The sequence below is a fragment of the Astatotilapia calliptera genome, chromosome 23 (assembly GCF_964374335.1).
Source record: "Astatotilapia calliptera chromosome 23, fAstCal68.1, whole genome shotgun sequence".
Lineage (NCBI taxonomy): Eukaryota > Metazoa > Chordata > Actinopteri > Cichliformes > Cichlidae > Astatotilapia > Astatotilapia calliptera.
Window position 1 is genome coordinate 32,172,867 of NC_137443.1, and position 23,444 is coordinate 32,196,310.

At 40.7% G+C, this 23,444-nt stretch overlaps 1 protein-coding gene across 3 annotated transcripts in view; it reads left to right on the plus strand.

The window, feature by feature from the left end:
* Window positions 1-23,444, plus strand: part of LOC113015665 (sodium channel protein type 2 subunit alpha-like) — a 35,840-nt gene that overhangs the window by 5,878 nt on the left and 6,518 nt on the right. For 2 of the 3 annotated variants that reach the window (XM_026157765.2, XM_026157764.2), the window contains exons 6-21: window positions 416-557; window positions 910-1,116; window positions 3,343-3,621; window positions 4,203-4,544; window positions 5,303-5,435; window positions 5,529-5,767; window positions 5,880-6,053; window positions 9,293-9,649; window positions 10,082-10,606; window positions 13,858-13,993; window positions 17,634-17,788; window positions 18,052-18,225; window positions 18,614-18,736; window positions 20,702-20,974; window positions 22,132-22,185; window positions 22,349-22,486. In XM_026157765.2, coding sequence (XP_026013550.2) covers window positions 416-557; window positions 910-1,116; window positions 3,343-3,621; window positions 4,203-4,544; window positions 5,303-5,435; window positions 5,529-5,767; window positions 5,880-6,053; window positions 9,293-9,649; window positions 10,082-10,606; window positions 13,858-13,993; window positions 17,634-17,788; window positions 18,052-18,225; window positions 18,614-18,736; window positions 20,702-20,974; window positions 22,132-22,185; window positions 22,349-22,486 — 3,451 coding nt within the window. The remainder of the gene's footprint in view (window positions 1-415; window positions 558-909; window positions 1,117-3,342; window positions 3,622-4,202; window positions 4,545-5,302; window positions 5,436-5,528; window positions 5,768-5,879; window positions 6,054-9,292; window positions 9,650-10,081; window positions 10,607-13,857; window positions 13,994-17,633; window positions 17,789-18,051; window positions 18,226-18,613; window positions 18,737-20,701; window positions 20,975-22,131; window positions 22,186-22,348; window positions 22,487-23,444) is intronic. The other variant, XM_080297919.1, reaches the window with a different exon arrangement.

Consider the following 23,444-nt stretch of genomic DNA (forward strand, 5'->3'; position numbering starts at 1 on the left):
TGTCTCACACTTTGTTCCAGGTCTCAAGTCAGATTGAGCAGGTAGTTTTGTACTGTGTAATTGTGTGGATGCTTAAGCATCCACACTATTGAGTTCCTGTTTCTCCTTATTGATTATTGAAGTTGTTTTTATGATGGTAAAGGCTCGTGTATAGCGTAGCATGGGGGGGGGACAGTGATACTCTGTAATATGCAGCAGTGTCATTAAAGTAAATTGTCTCTATCTGTCAGAATGGAAATGTGAATGGACAGAGGTATGGACAGAGGTTTTGTTCTACTATACTTTGCATTGACAGTATGCATTGTGACAATAATAACTAAATTTCAGGGTTCTGATCCCTCAAACTTACTCTTATTACTTCTCTTTTAAAATAATATAAAAAGTACATCTAATCCAAAGTGTTGTTTTCTCAAAGGGTCTGCCCAGAGGGCTTTTCATGTTTGAAAGCAGGTCGCAATCCAGACTACGGCTACACCAGCTTTGACACCTTCAGCTGGGCCTTCCTGTCCTTGTTCCGCCTCATGACCCAAGACTACTGGGAAAACCTCTACCAGCAGGTGGGTAGGCCTCTACAGCAGGGGTCCCCAATCCCAGTCCACGAGGGCTGGTGTCCCTGCAGGTTTTAGATGTGTCCTTGATCCATCACAGCTGATTTAAATGGATAAATTACCTTCTCAACATGTCTTGAAGTTCTCCAGAGGCCTGGTAATGAACTAATCATGTGATTCAGGTGTGTTGACCCAGGGTGAGATCTAAAACCTGCAGTGACACCGGCCCTCGCGGACTGGTATTGGGGTCCCCTGTTCTACAGCATCACTGTGCCTTATTTCTGAGGACTAAAGGATGCATATTGTGCCCGTTTCTTGTTTTCTTGTCTTAAAAATAATCCAGCTGTTTTGGATTTTGCAGACTTTGCGTGCAGCAGGGAAGCCCTACATGATCTTCTTCGTGCTGGTGATCTTTCTGGGGTCTTTTTACCTGGTCAACCTGATCTTGGCTGTGGTGGCCATGGCTTATGACGAGCAAAACCAGGCCACCATCGAGGAGGCCCAGCAGAAAGAGGAGGAGTTCCAGGCTATGCTGGAGCAGCTGAAGAGACAGCAGGAGGAGGCACAGGCAGGACATTCATCTTTTTTCTTTAGAACTGATACTTTAAAGCTAAAGAGAAGAGGTTACTTGTATAAGTAACCTCCTCTCTTTAGCTATTTAATTATAATGATTATCTGAGAAATTTTATTTGACATTTTTTTTCATGTGGGCATTTATTGTTAAATAACTGTCCATATTAATTAATGTTGTTTCAAACTGCTGAGGAAAGAGAAGTTTGGGAGCTTTGTTTTTATTCGCCTTTTTGTTAATGAGGCCCAGGCAACTCTGGAGATTTGCTGTTGTGGTTGACTGGAAAATATTAGATGCCAAATTAAATAATGTAGTTGTTCGACTTATAAATGAACACACTTGAAATAAAACGGGTCAAATGGCTTCGTTTCTATTGCGTTGATTGGTCTCAGCACTGTTTGCAGCAGATGCATCATAGCTAAGCAGCCAGTGGTACTGAGTTGAGTGGTATCTTCACAGGATGTTGCTGATTAGTTTGCAAACTACACTCTATAATGGCACTGTCATTTTTTCATAGTATAACTCTACCATCAAACATTGACCAATACATTAATTTTCATTTTTAAAAAGTATTTGTTTAACATTCTAATGTGCTTGTTTCTTGCTTCCTTATTACCGTATTTCCCGGACTACAAAGCGCACCTAAATATTAGCCGCACAAGCTAAAATCAGGGGAAAATCCTGTTTTGTACATACATTAGCCGCACCTGACCAAAAGCCGCAGGTGTTTCAATGTTGACTTATCATATGTAAGAGAATATGCACAAAGGGAATTGTCAGGAAAGAGATGGCTGTTTGGAGACATCACTTTTATTAATATTTTGAAAAACAAGTTATGGGTACATATTTGCACATGTAGTACATAACAATAACCTACAGCACACCAGAACAATAGATTCGGCCTACCTTTTAGGCTCAGGTGCAGTGACACAGCTTTAACAAGAAGAAAAGTCAGTCATTCACCACCATCTTTCTCTTCTTCCTACGCACTAAAACCACCAAAGTCCTCTTCTCCAGTGTCGGATACAAACAGGCTCATGATGGCTTCGTCATCCACTCTTCTTCTCTCCTTCGTTGTCACTTTCAAAACCAAAGAAATCCTCATTGTCAGTGTCAGAGTCGAACACCCTCTGAAGGGCCGTGGCGGTGTCCTCCTCTCCATCATGCAGCAGTCCAGCCCTTCAAAATCCGTTGGTGATCGTGGATGTTTTCACACTTTTCCACGCTGTCAGAATCCACCGGTGGAGTTGGGCATAACTTGCTTTTTGGGCATAACTTGCAAGTTTATCGCCGCTCATCATCCACGACTCCCGCTGAACGCGTAGCGCTACTTTGAAGTTTGTTTTTCGCGCTACTTCGTACGGCACTACGTTGCCTGGCGGACGGACATGTGACTAACATACCACTCTTGAACCCCGATCCTTCCGCCAGGCAACGTAGTGCCGTACAACAGCGGAACACACAAAACAAATCGTCTTACGATATGACAAAAATCACGGACAATCCATAGAAAAGCCGCACCTGACTAAAAGCCGCAGGGTTCAAAGCTTGTGCAAAAAGTAGCGGCTTATAGCCCGACATTTACGGTATATTAATGTACATGAGTCATTTCATAGCTGCATTTTCAGCGCTCCTTCTCCACCTCTGATCTCTCCTTCAGTGGTTCTGCTCAAGCATTCAGATGTTTTTATTATCCCTCAGCAGTAAAAGGCTGATGGGGTATTTCTGTATCCCTGTCGGACGGGCAGGAGGGCAACACAGACACCCAAACTCAAGAGCTTTCAAAGGGACTTGATACCAAAGATAAATCTACTAGGAGGTTGAGGGGTTGCCATGAGAGACTGTTAAATTCTTATGCTAAAATATAATTATATGTTTTACACTGAAGTGTAGCACATACACATTTCCAAGACATTCCTATCCCAATAACGGTATATCCAATGAAACAGACAATGTGTTTAATTTCAAAAAGACTGTAAACTAAGTATCTAAGCATCCACACAGTTTGTTGTTTTTCTTGAAAAATGTTATAAATGCAAGAATGGTTTGACTGGAAATAAACAAAAGTCAATTTTTAGAAGGTATCAGACGTGTTTGGCTGTTACTGTTTTTGCTGCTGCGCTCAGCTGCCAGGCTACTCTCCTCCGCTTCAGTCTGCCAGAGCCTCTGAGACAGTCGCTGGGTTGCTATGACAACTGTGTTTGTGTTCGGATTGGCTGGCAGGTTGCCGCGGCAGCAGCCACAGAGAGTGGCGAATACAGCGGGAGAGGACGCCCTACCTCCGAGTCCTCCTCAGGGACATCTAAGCTCAGCTCGAAAAGCGCCAAAGAGCGACGCAACAGGCGGAAGAAGAGGAAGCAGAGGGAGGAAGAGGAGGAGAGGGGGTGCCGTGACAAGTTCCACAAATCTGAGTCTGAGGACAGCATCAAGAGGTCCAGCTTCCGTTTCTCTATTGATGCCAACAGGCTTTCTTATGAGAAGAGATGCTCTTCACCCAACCAGGTAAATAAAAAGAGTTCAATAAAATCAAGACAGTGTTGTCTAATATTTATTCAAATCGGTATGCATTTGTGAAGAAGTGATGTAAAATGAACAATCTTGCTTTTTCTTTGCAATGTCAAAGAATCCTTGAAAAATTCCTGAAATAGATACAGATCTGTATCAGCTTTCAAAGGTCATCCCTTGTAAGCTTGGCCAAACCCCACACTGGGTAAGATTTTTAATGAAATTATGTAGAATTGTATGACTAACCATACCAGCAACTAAATGAGCTGCAGACTGTGAACAGATCCATCTCTAATGGGGTAAAAAAACTAAACATTACTTGTTTATTATTGAGGCCTAGAGATGCCAGTAGAGAGAATATATTGAGACAGACTAACTATTTCATCTTTACGCTAAGTTAAGCTAACCTCATTAGTGTAAACTCATGTTGGCTGTAGCTCTGGAGGTTACCATTTTCCAGAAGTACACGGGTAGAAAATGCATACGCTTCAGTCAGGTTCAGTTAGATGCTGCATTCTCCTTCATGTCCTCTATAATTACTTTCCTTACTTATCTAACCCCATCTCCGCCCCCCCCAGTCTCTTCTCAGTATCCGTGGCTCAATCTTCTCACCTCGGAGGAACAGCCGTGCAAGTCTTTTCAGCTTCCGTGGCCGGGCGCGAGACATGGGCTCCGAGAACGACTTTGCGGATGACGAGCACAGCACCTTTGAGGAGAGCGACAGTCGCCGGGGCTCCTTGTTCTTGCCGCGCCGCCTCGAGCGCCGGTGCAGTGCCGTTAGCCAGACCAGCCTCGGAGCACCTCGGATAATGCTGCCCGCCAATGGCAAGATGCACTGTGCAGTAGACTGCAACGGTGTGGTGTCACTGGTCGGTGGAACTTCTGTAACAACCTCTCCTGTAGGTCTCCTGCTGCCTGAGGTGACTTAACGGTTTCATGGTTTATTTTCCCATTGACTTCCTCCAGTTCATACCTTTCCCTTTATTTGATTTCCTCATTATTCTGTTGTTGAAAAATAGATATGAGATATCATATTGTCATATTAAATTCTCATTACATTGGTACACATTTCTTGACAAGGTCTGTAGCTGTAAATGATGCAGGATTGTACAACAGTACTATTAATCTTACAAAACCCAACACTACTGCATGAGAGATCAGATAGAACCAGAAGGAAGGTAACTGGGTACATTTGCTTGAGTACTTCACTGGAGTGGAGATTTAAAATACTTTTACTTGTAGTGTAAGAATTTCTATGTTCTGCTGCTTTCTGCTTTTTCAATGCTTATTTTATACTTTATTTAGCTAAAGATACTTACTAGTTTGCAGATAATTTGCTTTATTATTAACATAAGAAATTTAAGTAATAAGTAATTAAAATCTTCAACAACTGAAACTTTAAAGAGGAAGATGCACATCAGCAGATAGTTGTGATCAATAATACGTATATAGTGCTGTGTATGATTATGACACTTAATCAATATTCTTTAAATATTTTGATTATTCAAATTTTGTGCTATTAAGCTACAAAGTAGAAATCTAAGTTGTAATAAGTTCAAAAAAAGAAAAATTGTTTAGCAAAACAGTTCTGGTGCATTAAATGACAACGTGTATTGCAGCGATACTAAAAAGACAGCCTCACAGTGTGTGTTTCTTTTTCTTGTATGTTTTTTTACAGGGGACAACTACAGATACTGAGCTTAAGAAACGGCGGTCGGGTTTTCACCAGCCATCTATGGATTATTTAAATGAACCAGGTGGCCGACAGAGAGCCATGAGTGTGGCCAGTATCCTCACCAACACTATGGAAGGTCAGGTCATACACATTTGTAAATCCAGAGAAATAAAACAAACTGCATTCTGAACCCATTAAAACTCATGAAGATGTTTTTATTGTACTCCAGAACTTGAAGAGTCGAGACAAAAATGCCCTCCTTGCTGGTATAGATTTGCCAACACCGGCCTGATCTGGGATTGTTGTCCTGCGTGGCTGAAAATCAAAGAGATTGTCAGCATGGTGGTCATGGATCCATTTGTGGATCTAGCAATCACAATTTGCATAGTCCTCAACACCCTTTTCATGGCCATGGAGCATTACCCCATGACAGAAGAATTTGATAATGTCCTTTCTGTGGGAAACTTGGCAAGTATTCATTGTGTTTCACTTAAACTTGACAAAACCAGAACCATTGTCATTGTGAGTCATCTTTTATAATCCAGATTGATTTAAAACTGCTTTTATTCCCCATTGTTAGGTGTTTACAGGCATCTTCACAGCAGAGATGTGCTTTAAGATTATCGCTCTGGATCCCTACTATTACTTCCAGGAGGGCTGGAACATCTTTGATGGCATTATTGTTAGCCTCAGCCTGATGGAGCTTGGCTTGGCTAACGTTGAAGGGCTGTCTGTACTCAGGTCCTTCAGATTGGTAAGATCACTCACAGATACGCTGGGTTCAGAACGCCTCAGTCTCCAATAACACCAAGATGTTTCAAAAAATTCTCTTTAATAATGAGGGAATGATGTAATAACAGCACATGAAAGGCATCACTGAAAGTTACTTTTGTCTTTGGTGTAAAGTGAGATCTCCCTGTTTCATCCGATTAGCTTTTTGACTTTTGCTAGTTGTAAAGAGAGACAACAAGTACGTAATGGACTTGACTGACCACTCAGTGGTTTACATTACAAATCACATTCACACATTAACACATCACTTAATTTAATGCACTTTAAGCACTTTAGTTGGTCAGAAGGTTCCTTTGTGAGTGCGCATGCGCCATTAGCGTGCTGCCTGCTGTAACCCCTAATTTCCCTCGGGATGAATAAAGTATTCTGATTCTGATTCTGATGTCTGCCTCACATCTATTCCCACTGAAATTTCAAATGACCACTTAGCCTAACATGCTTGTTTTTGGATTGTAGTTTCAGTAGATTATTAAAGTTATTGGAAAAACAGATCTGTTCATGTAATATGTGGCAAAAGACAAGAAGTAATTAGAAGCACAAAAACAACTTGTCTCACTCAAAATGAGGATTGCATATGAAACATGGACATGGCCACCCATTGGTTTGCAGACTTCATATTGAGCTGAGGATTTTCACTAAGAAAGCAGTGGATCTCTCTGAGAAACTGAGGGCACTGCATGTCTCAAGGCCTCAGACACACAGGCTAAGATACTGGTTGGTGACTTCTCATAACCCACGGTCACTACAAATGTGCATTCCTAGCCAGTTGGCAAGTCATTGCTGGCTGTCACCAGGTGAAATCTGCTGCAAATAGGGTGTTGCTCACAAGAAGCCAAACCTTCTTGTGAATGCTTTGGCTGCGAGCAGATTGCTGTGGTTGCCCAAGACACTGTCTTAAAATAAAATAAAAATACATGTCATTTTATTCTCCGAGCTGTAGTGAAACTGTAAGTACCATCGTGCAATCTGGAAGTGGAGAACAGTTGGTCCTTACCATTGCTACCAACACATTTCAAGAGATACAGCTTTTTCTTTGAAGGCAAATGTGCTCAACTTCAGGTTGGCGTCCCACTTCTCACAGTATCACTATTGCTTGATGGGTAGTTTGCAAAAGTTGCATAGAGATTGGCATTTTCTATAGTGCAATAACCAATACCACTTTTGACCAGTGTCACGCTAGCAACTGCCAGCAGCCTGTAGAAACTACTTGACAGCCATTCACAGAATACATATTTTTACCTAGGGGGTAATCAGGGGTCGCTGACCAGTCACTGACCTGCATTAATGTGGCTCTAGCAACCAGTTTCAGAGAGACTTCTAGCACGCTCCTGCGTAAACATTTGTGACTGGTCAGGGAATACATTTCTCTTGTGACCGGTGGTTGCCAGATGATCACTGATCGGTCTTTAGGGCTGTGTGACTAAACTCAATCAGGAAAATGTGTACAATGAATCACGTGAAAAGTAGATGGTAGTGGTAAATGGACTGGTTCTTATTAGAGATGGCACGATACCACTTTTTTATGTCCGATACCGATATCATAAATTTGGATATCTGCCGATACCGATATGAATCCGATATAGTGTTTTTTAATCAACAAAACTGTTTTTTAAAATATCTTGCTGCATTTTGCAAGTCTGCAAGTTCATACTCAAGTTTAAAACAACAACTACACTAAAGCTATTCTGTTATACCTGTATACAAAAAAAATATTTCATAGTTCAGCAATACTGATCAATCTAATAAACTTAGACCTACACCATCCTCCCTATTCTGGTATTTTAAAGAGTACTTAGCGTAAATATTAAGCAACCTAACTAATAGGGTTCCAACTCCCAGCAACAACAAAAATAAATAAATAAAAAATAGGGAACCACCCCTCACGCGCCACCTCATGATGCTTAATCGACGTAATCAACCTTAATTTGATGCAGTGTGAAAAAAAATGCACAGAAATCAATTATTTTTCAAGAAATATTAAATAGATTCAACATCTTTCTTCAACAAAATTGCAGACTGCACAGATGGTACCTTCCCAAAGGAAAAAGTACTATAACTTACTAGGGTATATATATTAGACTTAATAGTCACTATATACAGTAATTGACTTCTATTCATTTTACATCAAATTAAAACTTTGTGTGTCAGATAATTATTTATTAAAAGCTAGACATTTTAAATGAGAATAAGAAAGAAAAGTATGTCTTTGTGCCCCCTTTTCCCAGTTAATGCGCTATCGGCCCCCCTGGCTAAACTTTGCTAGATCCGCCCCTGCACAGTTACCAGCGTCAGCTACGTAGAAAAAGATCCTGGTGTAGAAAGTAATATTAAATAAATTCTAACAACAGCTTATCAAGCTTAAACGTGCTGCTGTTGTTCAGCCGCTGGTTTCCTCTTTCTGGTGCAAAGTGGGCCAAAAACAAAGACGGACTCGCGACAGAAAAGCCGATCAGCTGATCATTTAAGCAGTTTCACGATTGAAGTAGCAGCCGGAGAGCGAGAGGCAGTCGCTCGTTAAGCTTAACGCAGGAATGCTTTACAAACATTCAGAAATGGACTTACACACTTGCTTTACTTCTCTCGGGGATAACTTTGTCGGAGATGAAATGCCAGGTTGCTAGCGAAGCTCCAAATGCTATCCAGACCACAGGTCCCGCATGCCACAGCCGCTCTATCACGTGATGCATACTGCTCCGACATGCTAACGTTCTGAGGTGAGTTACGGCGTGTTGCAAGTTTTGTGAGGTGCTTTCGTGATATTTAATGGATCGGATTACATTTTTTATTTTTCTCCGATATCCGATCCAGTCATTTAGGTCAGTATCGGACCGATACGTAATATCGGATCGGTCCATCTCTAGTTCTTATATAGTGCTTTTCTACTCTACCTGAGCACTCAAAGCACTTTATACAACTTGCCTCATTCACCCATTCATACAAGCAGAAAAAGCAGAAAAGAGTCTATGGGCTGCTGGTATTCACTTCTATACAATCTGACTTTCAGAGTAGTCAACCCCTGATGGCCATCAGAAGACACACACATATAAACACGTGACTTTCTTTTTTGGACTAAGAAACTAGGCCTGTTGGTGGTGTATAAATAAAACATGTGTCAGTAACTGATAAGATTAAAATCTGATATATATATAATATATATATATATATATATATATATATATATAATTTCTTTTCCTCAAACAGCTGAGAGTCTTCAAACTAGCCAAGTCTTGGCCGACTTTGAACATGCTCATCAAGATCATCGGTAACTCTGTGGGTGCTCTGGGAAATTTGACTCTGGTGCTGGCCATCATCGTGTTCATCTTCGCTGTGGTGGGCATGCAGATGTTTGGCAAAAACTACAAGGAGTGCGTGTGTAAGATTTCAGAGGACTGCATGTTGCCCCGCTGGCACATGCACGATTTCTTCCACTCCTTCCTTATCGTGTTCCGGGTGCTGTGTGGAGAGTGGATTGAAACCATGTGGGACTGCATGGAGGTGGCAGGACAGACTATGTGTCTTATCGTCTTCATGATGGTCATGGTGATTGGAAACCTGGTGGTATGGGCTCAATATTTTCTTTTAAGTTTTTCACCTTTGGACAGCCATTAAGCTACGTACACACTGGAAGCGATCTGCTTGTGGCACATGTTGTTGAATCTAATGAAACTGGTTGCTTGTGGACATTCTATGCTCCAGTTGCGTAGGTGAGCTAACATATTTACTACCAGGTCATATATCAGTTAGCTGTATTCTTCACTCTAATTGGTCTTTGCTTCAGGTGCTCGCTTGTAACTTGAGCAAGTTTCTTTTTAGGAAGTTTATCTCTAAACATCATTCGCTTTCTATGGTATCTAGTCGCCAGGTTGCTGCAAATCATTTCCGGGGTGTACGTAGCTGTAGAGTTTTTATCAAATGTCGACTTCATAGGGCAAAGAGTTAAATCTGTATAAAATAGAGTTTTTATGTTTTCCTGCCATGACTCTTTCCTAGGTTCTAAATCTCTTCCTGGCTCTCCTACTGAGTTCATTCAGTGCCGACAACCTGGCGGCAACCGATGAGGACAGCGAGATGAACAACCTGCAAATTGCTGTGGGCAGGATCCAGCGGGGCATCGCATTTGTCAAAAACGCAGTGCGGCAGTTCCTCCAGAGCTTGTGCTTTGGCAGGGGCGGAAAGGGCTCTGGTCTTGCTGAGGAAAGCAAACCCCTGGATGAACTACACAGCAATGGCAAGGGCAACTGCATTTCCAATCACACAACAGTGGAAATCACCAAAGACCCCAGTGGGGTGTACATGAGGGAGGGCAACGGACGACCAGGAGGGTTGGTGGTTGGGGTCAGTGTAGGACGGGACAGTACGGGAAAATACCCAGTTGAGGACTGTGACTACATGTCATTTATTCATAACCCCAGCCTGACAGTCACAGTGCCTATTGCTGTGGGCGAGTCAGACTTTGAGAACCTAAACACAGAAGATTTCAGTAGCGACTCATCTGACGTGGAGGGCAGCAAAGAGGTAAGATGAAAAATGAAGTGACTGCAGTATGTCAGATTAACAGAAATCTCTTGAATGACACAGCTTTTGTATTTGATTAGCTCCTTTATGTGTAAACTTAACTCCCAATAGAAGTCAATCACTATATGAATAAGTCAAGAGATTGCCTTTTGAGAAATTTTCCAGAGACAGTCAAGCAGTTTTAAAATAACACACCTGCTGACTCATTTGTACATGCATCATGCCGTGTTGCTGATGAAATCTGCTCGAGATTTTAGTCAGACCTGCAGCTCTTGGCAGTAGAATAAGATACAACGTTACAAATAATGACTCAAATTTGCATTTTGACCAATGAAACAGTTTAACGTTGACCATATACATAAGGCTATGTGTCTCTGTAATATTTCATGTAGACTTGCTTAATATCTTGTTTTCTTTAGGGGACATGTGTGCCTGTGTGGAGAAAGACTTAATGAAGCAGCCGTATTATTAGAAATGTAGAGATGTTGCTCTATCAGCTTGCGTCCGGACATTAATAAAATGTTTAAACAAAACAAGTTACCTCACCCTTAAGACATGTTTTTCTTTTCTAATTCATTGCCTATTCTAGTAGAGCAGCAGCTACATTTGCTCTTGAGCCTTGCCAGGCTGACAGAGCACTGAGACTGTGCTCCCCGGTGATGTCAACCTGTTACTGTGGGTGTGGTGCCAATTATCTGTGATTCAAAACAACCCAGAAGACTATGTCCACTATATTATGTCGACGGCACCTCATCATCCATATATGAATCAGGCAATGGTGATCTTTAAACCCTGTATCGAGTAGTTGGTGAGCCATTATATTCATGCAGCAAACGATGCTGTGTTGTCATAATATTTAATGTCATAAACTCAAATTATAGCGAACATCAATTTAAACATTAGGAGCTACACCGGTGAGGGGTTGGTGGATGTTCTTATTGTGTATGCGTTGTGTGAGACGTGTCAACCCACTGTTTTTGCATTGCTGTTAGGAAATGTGTATTTGGGGACAGCTAAAGTCATATTCTCTGAGGATAAGTGGTCCCCTTGTTGTGTGTTGTGGGCTGACCAGTGAAAACAGATTTGAGGTTGTATGTTAGCTTTTGGTGTGTATGACTTACTTTGTTTAACCCCCCGTTTGTTATTGCAGCGGTGTCACAGGCGCTCTCAAGGTTTTCAGTGAGAGGAGAATTGTAAGACCTCTTTATTGTACCATAGCACTAACCATGAGGACTGCCTATGCCATTTACAGACAAACAACACACTTACTTTTTTGTCATATCTTCAATGGATTGCCCATTTTTGTTCTTTGCCTGGTCTGCCCTCCGTTCCCCTACCCCACCCTACCCCTCCTTCTTTGCTTTATCCCCTCCCTTTCCCAAACAGCAGGGCACTCACTGCTGTAACCTCTGAGTCCTTCTGTAACCCCCCCCCCCTACCCCCCCGCCCCTTTCATAATTTATCTCTGAGCATCAGGCTGTATTGCAGTTCCAAACCATTAAGAATGAGCAACACCACCTCTTTTTCCATTGATAGATAAACTCATCTAACATGACGTTTGCTTTTGATTTCATTGCTTGGTTTTTGACTTGGTTTTGGGACTTGATTGGCATCAAACACTCCGAGCTTGAGAATGAAGGAAGAGAGGAAGAGGAGAATGAAGAGGAGTAAGGGGGAAAAAGATGGAATGGGGAAATGAATTTTGCTTTAGCTGGACAAAATTCATTTGTCTGGTTCATAGCCCATGCATACATACATGAAAAACTTGTTTTTTGTCTTACTTGAGTAATAGCGGAATGATGAAAGATTCTTAACAGAATTCTTTCCGAGAAGAAAATAAAGAAATGCTGATGTGTAAATGATGACTTTTGCAGGGTGGTAAAACAGGTAACACATGGCTGGTTATACTGAATCAGAGTTATGTAAATGAGGGCAAATGCTTTATATATACATGCTTAAGAAGCCACCTCTGTTGTTGGCGCTTCTGCCCCTGTGTTATCGACTTTTGTTACACTGCAAATATTTCATCACCTGATAATTAAGTCTACCAGTTATTATCCCGATAAAAATATGTTAGGTTAAGACTAAAAGCCTTGTATGTAGTTGACATCCAGAAGAGGTAACATGGGTTTCTTATTAAAGGTGAGAAATAGAGCGGGAGGAAACCACCCTTCCAGAAAACACTTGCAAGCAGCATGCTTCCATCATTCCCATGCCGTATTAGCTGGGTCCCACGGCAATCAGGGCTGCTGCACTGTCAGACCGACATGAGGAAACAACACCATCTCTGCCCAAAGAAAACAGACAGGAAGCCTTGCGTCACCCAAAAAGTCTCACTATATGCAGATGATTTTGTAATGGACATCACTGCATGTGAGGGTTTTAGAAAAGCGTTAGCAGTGTGCATAATTCACGGTAAGGAGGGCAGAGAGAAGGTTGAGGTGGAGGACACAAATCTTAGTCCTGGATGTTTCTGGGTATGTGTGGATGCTAATTCCGGATGTTTTACAAATGGGAACCCAAAAAATACCTGCCAGACCACATGCTGTCTTATAAACAGTGCACAGTACTGGTTTTTGCTGGTAAGCTAATGTGGTTCTCCGTCTACTTCAACACAAACAGAAGGAGCTTGTACACTGCTTTCAAGGAATGGAAATAAATGGTGTTTTCATGTCACTGAGGAAAATTTTCAGCGGCAGTTCTGAAGGTGGATTTTAGGATTGAGGGTGGGAAAAGAATTTCAGATCATAATTTTTAGAAAAGAAATGGGATAAATATCTTTAACAAATTGATTTTGAGTCAGTTTCAGTGGACATGAAAACACTGGAGCACACGTTCTGCTTGGTACTATTTCAGGCTTGGATTGATAATGCACTGGAATACTGCATGAACTATTCCTCGAACTGAGGTCACATCAAACGTACCCACAGTGCATTTCCATAACGCCAACTTCCCCATGCCACGTATTCTGATTTGAGCCATCAGATAAATCTAATTCCTAAGCCTGTAGGTACATTTGATCGATGCTGCATGTGATGATGATGATACAATGACTTTAAAGAGCCCAACTCTGTGAGCTATTACAGTGCCTAGTCCTCACACTATGGTATTCAATCGTGGCACTGGGGTACGTGTGACTGGAGAATCACAATGATAACCAGCTCAGAAGGTTGGCTCCTATAACCAAGGGACTTCAGTGTGATGCATTGTAGTGTGACTTTGTCCTCTCGTGTCCTTCCTCATCCATGCAGAAGCTCGACGTAGAGCCCCAGCCACTGAGCTCATCGGAGGGGAGCACAGTCGATATCCGCCCCCCTGGAGATGGGGTTGATTCAGTGGAGCTGGAACCTGAGGAGTCACTGGACCCAGAAGCCTGCTTTACAGAGGGTAAGTGGGATGCAAGGGTGATAGGCAGGGATGATGATGGAAAGTGGGAAGGTGGACCAGAGCGAGGAAGATGGGGAGACAAAACACTTCCAGAGCACATTTCAAGACTTGGAGTAAATCGCATTAACTGCTTGTGCTTAGCACAGGTCTGTCTGACTAACAACTGAGTGACAGTGAATTCAAATGCTCAGCGGAACAGATAAAAATGTGGTCTGTGGGGTTCTGTTGTTTTGTAATGTAACCTGACATTTTATCTGACATACCTTTAGTACCATTAAAGCTACTTTCAGCAGCTCTGCTGTTCATAAAGGGGTCACTACAGCGGGTAGCTCTGACTATTTAATTTGGGAGATTTTTATGTCGCGTGGCCTTCCTGAGGGGATTTGTGTCTCCTCCTGGGATCGAGGCAGAGATATTTTGCTTGTTAGGTGTGTAAACCACTACTGGAGCCACCTCCAGTACAATCGTGAATATGCATATAACAGATGTAAGCAATATATTATGACTTGCATTATGAGTGTGCGTAAATCATAGCAGCAGATGAAAGCATAAGACCCCGAATGAATTAACAACAAAGAACAACATATTTTAACGCTATTCTATGTTACTAATATGTCAAATAGAACATTAAGACCCTTTCAGTGAGCAATCATATTTTAACTTTCAGTGGATTTTCAAACAACTGCATGGAAAGATTTTATGAAATGTTGGTGAAAAAAAATAAACTGAACTGAATTCTGTATGCTGCCTGAAAGTTTTGTGGACTCCTTTGATTTTGTTTTTCAATTTTTTTAAGCTTTTGCATTTTCATAAGATAGCATAGAAGAGAGACAGGAAAGCAGAGAGTGTGAGAGTGTGTGGGAGAAGATGTACAGCAAAGGGCCTTGGGTCAGAACCAACCCTGGGCCACTGCATTCAGCCTTGTGGCATCTGGTTGCCTTCTCAGGTTGTGAGCTAAACAGGCATGCTTAACATGTGACTTTGATTTGAATCACACCACTTTAATAGTTTGCAGTGAAGCATGGTCACAGATCTAGAGCAGTAAGCTTGGTTGGTTTATCAGTTTTTGCGTAAAAAAATGATTGAAATCAATAATTAATGACATTAGGACATTTCTGGATGTTTGGATATTTATTTCAGTCACTTTAAGGTTATTTACAAAATAAAACCCCTCAAACAAAAAAAGCTGACTGATTTCTTGTGGGTAATTTTGTTAACACATTCAGTTGGATCAAAAAGGGATTACATCAAAGCTCTTCTTTGGTCCCAACTACTAAACAGCATCTTTTAAGTTCGCTGTTGCCATCTGCATACATAAAAATTCCCATTCACTACTTATATTCAGAATCGAGCCAGAACATCATAGGTCTGAAATAGATTTCCCAAAATTCCTCCACAAATAGTGATGTAGTTGCTACAGGATAGCGATTGCTGTTAAACTGTGAGGTGACATAAGTGCAACCTTGCTTTTTGAGAATGACACAAATATTAGTTTTCACAAAGTTTGCTGCTAAACTGCTTTTAGATCTTTGTCTCAGTTGTTTCTGTGATGTACTGAAATATAATTACAAGAACTTCATACGTTTCAAATTACATGACAAATGCAAAGAGTCAGTACTTGCAGTGTTGGCCCTTCTTTTTCAGGACCTCTGCAATTTGACTGGGCATGCTCTCAATCAACTTCTGGGCCAAATCCTGACTGATAGCAACCCATTCTTTCATAATCACTTCTTGGAGTTTGTCAGAATTAGTGGGTTTTTGTTTGTCCACCCGCCTCTTGAGAATTGACCACAAGTTCTCAATGGGATTAAGATCTGGGGAGTTTCCAGGCCATGGACCCAAAATTTCAACGTTTTGTTCCCCGAGCCACTTAGTTATCACTTTTGCCTTATGGTACGGTGCTCCATCGTGCTGGAAAATGCATTGTTCTTCACCAAACTGTTGTTGCATTGTTGGAAGAAGTTGCTGTTGGAGGGTGTTTTGGTACCATTCTTTATTCATGGCTGTGTTTTTGGGCATAATTGTGAGTGAGCCCACTCCCTTGGATGAGAAGCAACCCCACACATGAATGGTCTCAGGATGCTTTACTGTTGGCATGACACAGGACTGATGGTAGCACTCACCCTTTCTTCTCCGGACAAGCCTTTTTCCAGATGCCCCAAACAATCGGAAAGAGGCTTCATCTGAGAATATGACTTTGCCCCAGTCCTCTGCAGTCCATTCACCATACTTTCTGCATAAGATCAATCTCTCCCTGATATTTTTTTTGGAGAGAAGTGGCTTCTTTGCTGCCCTTCTTGACACCACGCCATCTTCCAACAGTCTTCGCCTCACTGTGTGTGCAGATGCACTCACACCTGCCTGCTGCCATTCTTGAGCAAGCTCTGCACTGGTGGCACTCCGATCCAGCAGCTGAATCCTCTTTAGGAGACGATCCTGGCGCTTGCTGGACTTTCTTGGATGCGCTGAAGCCTTCTTAACAAGAATTGAACCTCTTTCCTTGAAGTTCTCGATTATCCTATAAATTGTTGATTTAGGTGCAATCTTAGTAGCCACAATATCCTTGCCTGTGAAGCCGTTTTTATGCAACGCAATGATGGCTGCACGTGTTTCTTTGCAGGTCACCATGGTTAACAATGGAAGAACAATGATTTCAAGCATCACCCTCCTTTTAACATGTCAAGTCTGCCATTCTAACCCAATCAGCCTGACATAATGATCTCCAGCCTTGTGCTCATCAACATTCTCACCTGAGTTAACAAGACGATTACTGAAATGATCACAGCAGGTCCTTTAATGACAGCAATGAAATGCAGTGGAAAGGTTTTTTTTGAGATTAAGTTAAATTTCATGGCAAAGAAGGACTATGCAATTCATCTGATCACTCTTCATAACATTCTGGAGTATATGCAAATTGCTATTATACAAACTTAAACAGCAACTTTTCCAATTTCCAATATTTGTGTCATTCTCAAAACTTTTGGCTACGACTGTACAACCAGTTGACAACTATTTGAGTTGGATGGACTACTCCAGCGACTTACTGTGCCAATAATATGGACTTATTGGCACAAACTGACTCCAATCTGTGTGAAAGTGAATCCAGTCGGTCCGAGTCAGACCTAAATGTTTGGAAACTGGTTGCCTCTCACCAGCTAATCTGAGCAACAGCTTTGCAATCAAAGTAGCACCCAGAAATACAACACAATACAAATACAACAGAATACAACACCCTCAACCCCTGGGCAACCATTTGGTCACCACAACTTATTGCAGTCAATCACAGAATATGAAAATTCTTCAATAAAAACAGTGTGTGGGGGGAGGGTCGACCCTGATCACAATGAAACTTCAAGAAGTCATGAACAGGACAGAAGCAGTGTTATGTGAAATAACAACAAAAGACTCAATTATTGTAACAGCAGTGAAAATTCAGTTTATTCTGGGATTTTGTTGGCTAAAATGTTAGCAACAACCTTTACCGTATTAAGGCATGCAGTTCGTATTCATATAACTTATCTGGATAACAGAAAGCAGTCCCGCAATATGTTATCCAGTGGGGCCGTGTTTATGTGTTGATTCACCATGGAGTTTTGATACCTGGGTTTCATTTCTCATTCTGTTTTCTCTGTGCCTGCAGGCTGTGTGCGCAGGTTCCAGTGCTGCCAGATCAGTGAGGAGGGAGACAAGTTTAAGAGCTGGTGGACACTCAGGAAAACCTGCTTTATCATAGTAGAGCATAACTGGTTTGAATCCTTCATCATATTCATGATTCTGCTGAGCAGTGGAGCACTGGTGAGTGGGTGTTAGACATCTTGATAAACACTGCTGGGGTCTGTCTTATGAACAGAGTTTGTTCTTCACTGCACTCGTTTGGCTTGCTTTTATATACTTTCTGTTTTTATTTCACAGTCTGAAAGCACCACATTTAGGACAGCTTCAGTTCTCTAAGCAGTTACTGTACCTGTTAACATTCTGAATAGATCTTTGATGAATCACTTATTTCACACTTCACTATTTCTATCTAAAGTTTCTATAAAATATTCCATGCTGCACAGGCTTTTGAGGACATTTACATCGAGCAGCGGCGGACCATCAAAACCGTGCTAGAGTACGCAGACAAAGTGTTCACTTACGTCTTCATCCTTGAAATGCTGTTAAAGTGGGTGGCATATGGCTTTGTCAAGTACTTCACCAATGCCTGGTGCTGGCTGGACTTCTTAATTGTAGACGTAAGTATATTCAGTGTTCGCTCTTATTAAAATTAAGCCTCCAATCTGGTGTACAATGAGACAATAGAACCAGAAAGCACCTTAACAGCATATGGACTGGTAACTGGAACAGACCGCTACCATGGCCCACACCAAGACTTAAGTTAGCAAAGTCAGCTGAATCTTCTTCCCTCCATTCTTTGTGATAACATAAGCCAGCTCATTAAACATTTGACAAGAAAGAAAATTAACTTTAATAACAGCCATGCTGACATAATTGTAGTTAACTTATTGTTCTGTCATTTCTTTACTTGAAGTTGTTTTTCTAACACTCATTATAGCACAGAGCAAGTGAAATCCTTTCATTTTTCACCCTTCACCCTGCTTATCTGATATTATCTCCTCTCAGGTGTCCTTGGTCAGCCTGGTAGCAAATGCTCTGGGCTACTCTGAGCTTAGTGCCATCAAATCTCTGAGGACACTGCGAGCTCTACGGCCCCTGAGGGCCTTGTCTCGGTTTGAGGGCATGAGGGTAAGAACAGCAGGAATACTGTTTGTGGGCAAGTTGAAAAAAAAGAATTAAGATCAATTCTCACACCAACCAATTACATCTTCCATATGCTTCAAAATGTCTAGGTTTCAGATATTCAGTTAAATTGTAAAATATGATGGAATTCAGTTTTACTTTTATCTGTTTATGTACCAATAGTTAAGGGAAAAAAATACCACTCTCTTGTTAGTTAGTACAGTCGATGCCTTGAGCACCTGCAAATTGTTAAAAACACACATTTCTGACATGCATATAAATCCCTATTTTTATAGTTTAAACCCTAAATATGCCCGAAATACGTAAGAGAGCTACGGGCAGTAAAATGTTACGATTCTGGAATACTGGACTGCCCGAGATGAATAATGCTCTTGGATTGGCTACTTTCAAACTTTCTATCACTTAGTACAGTGGTATGTCACGACCCCAAGCTGAGCTTTCCTCTATGATTGCTTCGTGTTGTTTCTACTAACAAGACTAAGAAGTCTCTGCTTTTTAAAGAAAATTTAGTGTATTCTGGCTTGATTTGTCTGAGAACCTAAAAATATATAAATAACTAACTGCAACCTGAGTGCTGGCTGTGTCATGCAAAGATGATGACCTGCTCTAAATTTTAAAAAGCAACCTGAGATCAAACCACCAACTTTCTGATTAGTAGATGACCTGTTCTATTCAATTCAATTTTCACTTCTAATTTATTCATACAGCGCTAAATCACAGCAACACTTGCCTCAAGGTGCATTATATTGTCGGGTAGACCCTTACAATAATGCATACAGACAAAAACCCAACAATCATATGACCCCCTATGAGCAAGCACTTTGGCGACAGTGGGATGGAAAAACTTCCCTTTTACAGGAAGCTCTACCTCCTGAACTACAGCCACCAGGTTCTGAGCATGTGCTCACTGATTAATGACTTGTCAGATCATTAGTCAATGAGCACCCAGTTTCATTCCACATATAATCCTCCATTAAGAAAAACAGTATGACCAAGACTTATAAAGACTTTTGGTAGCGATATCATTGCTATCATCTAACTCTGGGCAATGTAACGTAAATAGGTTTATTTTGCAAACGTTATGTAAAAATGCTCATTTGAACTTTCAGCCTACGTCTTTATTTTCCTTAGAAAGGTGAATTCTTATGACATTCTTTTTGTTCTCTGTATCGCTGAAGCTGTATAGACATTCTCAGTGTTTTTGTTAGATATGCTTTTAGATATGCTGAAGGGAAAATGCCCCCATATTTTTTTTACTTTCGTGTTTCAATATTTTAATGTTACTTGATAAATCTTTTTACAGAGGTATTGTAAGAAGGTTTTAGCTTTTTAGGGGGCCTGTCTGTAAGACTGCATGCTTTTAAAACTTCTGTAAATGTATCATTTCCTTACAGTTGGACACTGTAATTGTTCTCTCTGCATGACTTTCTTCACATTGTGTTAATGGATTGCTGTATATAGCTGTTCTCAGGCATTGTTTTTCTGGCATTGCTTGCGTGGTGCCTTTGACCTGTAATTTTTTTCTTTGTTGTGTGTCTTTTTTTCATTTACAGTCAAACAAAATGTTGTGACTTCATCCCGCCTCTCTAAGGTTTTTTTCTGTTTTGCTTTTTTACCTTTCAAATGGTAGCCTTTTCACCTATCCACCTTCTTCTTTCCAACTGTCATGTTGTTAAGTAGATATGTATGGTGTTAAGAGCTTTATGTGTGCAGATACTGTTTATTAATCACAGCTCTGAGTAACACAGCTTCACTGTTAACTTTTGATTCAGTCTTGGTATTTGTTCTGAAAGCATAAACATTTTGGCTCAATCCAGTCAGTTGACCACATGTGCTTCTGACAGCTAAGTGATAAGATAATTGTAATGGCCAGTTATCCTTCTTTAGCACAGACTTTGATTTGAGAAAACGGTGAGTTCTGAGTCAGACTGTGTGTTTCGACATCCCCAGGTTGTGGTGAATGCATTGCTGGGAGCCATCCCCTCCATCATGAACGTGCTGCTGGTCTGCCTCATATTTTGGCTCATCTTCAGCATCATGGGTGTCAACCTGTTTGCGGGCAAGTACTACTACTGCGTCAATGCCACCACGGATGAGCCCTTCCCTAGCGAAGTCGTCAACAACAAGTCTGACTGCCTGAGCTTGAATGACAGTGCCCGCTGGAAGAATGTTAAAATCAACTTTGACAATGTGGGAGCCGGCTATCTGGCTCTGTTGCAAGTGGTGAGTTTAGATTGCAATTGGCATTAAGAAGAAAAGAGCAGAAATCTCAAAGTATACATATGTATTTGGAATCATTTATGCCGAAACTGTCTGACTTCTACAATTCTGTTTTGTGATTTGAGTCTGTCTTTAGCTTTAATCTTGCAGTTGGCGCGATCCATCCGTAAACTATATCCACTTATTCGTATAGATTGGGAGATTTTACTCTGGTCAAATTGAGGAAAAAAAACAAGCAGGAAAAGAAAAACATGTAAACTCAAACACAAAGCCACCATCTGACCAGCACACTTCAACACAGAACCATTTGGGGTTAGGTGAGAGGTTTGACAGGACCACTTAGTCAAAAGGTCATTTTGACGTTTGATGGTCATTTTTGGATTAGGTCATTTGTATTTGGTGGTATGTCTCAATTTGATGACCTACACACACAGTTCAAAATCCTAAAGCAAAGAAAGCACACAGCCGGTCCTTCCATGTATAAAGAGAGAAGGACTGAAGAATCTGTAGCCCTATATTGCCATTATGAGAGTATAATGAAAAATAATTGTGCTAACCTTGTAGTTCCATTCCTTGGACTTATTAGTCTGCTTGCCTATCGATTCCACTTATCAGTTCCACTTGCACTACAGTCAGCTGATTTCAGTCTGTGTGCCAGAAGAGGGAAACAGTGGCACAGTCTACAGCATGGTTATAAACGTTACTTTTATTTTTATTACATAAAAGGACAAGTGTGCAAACTTCAACATGTACAAGCAGTCAGGCTGCTGAAACTGTTTAGAGGCAGAAGCTGTTTGCTGTCATGCAAACATGTTCATGTTTCTAAAGTAGAATTACTGTGGCATCACTATAAAATCTCTTTGTGCTGGTTTTCATCTTTGCCACTGCACTTAGGTGCCACTTGAGCTCCGGTACCAAGCAGAGTGAGCACAGGGGCCACTAGAAGATGCCGAACCCTAAGGCCATCCTCATGAAGTCTATTTTTTGATTGTTTCTACTGGAGGTTGCTTTGTGGTCATTTTGTAGGGTTTTGGCAGTGCTCAAAAGAGCACCTACAAGTCCTGACGATGGGTTAAGGACTTCTACAGTCTTGTCTAGCTCTCATAGAGAAACTGCCCATCTCCTGCTAAAATACTGTTTCTTCTGTTACCTGCTTTTAGGCAACATTTAAGGGTTGGATGGACATCATGTATGCAGCTGTGGACTCTCGGGATGTAAGTAGATGTTTAACAGAGTTGTAGGTTTGCTTCCACATAGTGAAAAGTCCTTGCTTTTATATTTTAATATAATCTATGTTTTAATATTTTCATCATATTACATATTACATTTTTATGGTAGCTGGTATAACTTTAAATTTGCTCTTTTTTACTTTTCTAGTTGGAAGAACAGCCTAAATATGAAGTAAACTTGTACATGTACCTCTACTTTGTCATCTTCATCATCTTTGGCTCCTTCTTCACACTCAACCTTTTCATTGGTGTCATTATCGACAACTTCAATCAGCAGAAGAAAAAGATAAGTTACATCTTCATTTAAAAGTTATATTGACTAATAGTTTCTGTCAGCTAATGTAAACCGACATATTTCTTTCAGTTTGGGCATTTTAAGTTATATTATTTGTAAAGTATTACCTTTATTTATTGTATTTTTTTGGCTAGGTCTTAACACAGCAAAGGATTCTCATTATAGAGTTCAATTTAAGAGAGTTACCATTTTTATTCTAATGACTTTTTAGGATTCCTAATTGCAGTGAGCTAGCTAATTTGTGTTGTCAATCTGCAGTGAAATCTTCACACTGTTTAGTCACCAGAGACAATTCCTTCTAGTTTTCCTCTCCAGTTTATTAATTACAAGCAGATTTTGGACATGTAGCTCCTCTGTCTTTGCGTAAATGTAAAACTATAGTTTGCTCAAAACACCAAAAATGTGTTTAGTATGAAATCACTTTTTAAATCACTTTAAGAGGTGGATAACATTTTTTTAAGTAAAAAAATGGGGATGTATTTGCAGATTTGTCAAATTTGATAGATGCATACAGCTGTGTTATGTTGTCTAGATATTATACATCTAGACATGGCTGTGCAAAAATAAAATGATGGATTATTTATTTGGTTTCTGGATTTATTAAATGTCTCGTGTTACAACAGCAATGAAATTCAGACTTGTTAAATATGTTGTTGTTGAGTTAACTGCAAGCTTCCACCTTTGTTCTGTGTCTCATTTTTGTTGAGTAAATGTTATAAATGCTAATGTGGGGTTTATTTGTGGACCAAATTATATGGGCTACATTTTCAATTAAGGCAGATATGGAGATTTCTTAGATAACTCACTTATACATCCCTGCAGTAATATTTCTTAGAAAACACAAAATCGTGAATAAAATATAATAGAAGAGCATGTCTCTCTTGAGCCACAATGCCACCTATTTTTATTAATGTTGACACAAATAGCTTTGGTAGTGCATTACAGTGTC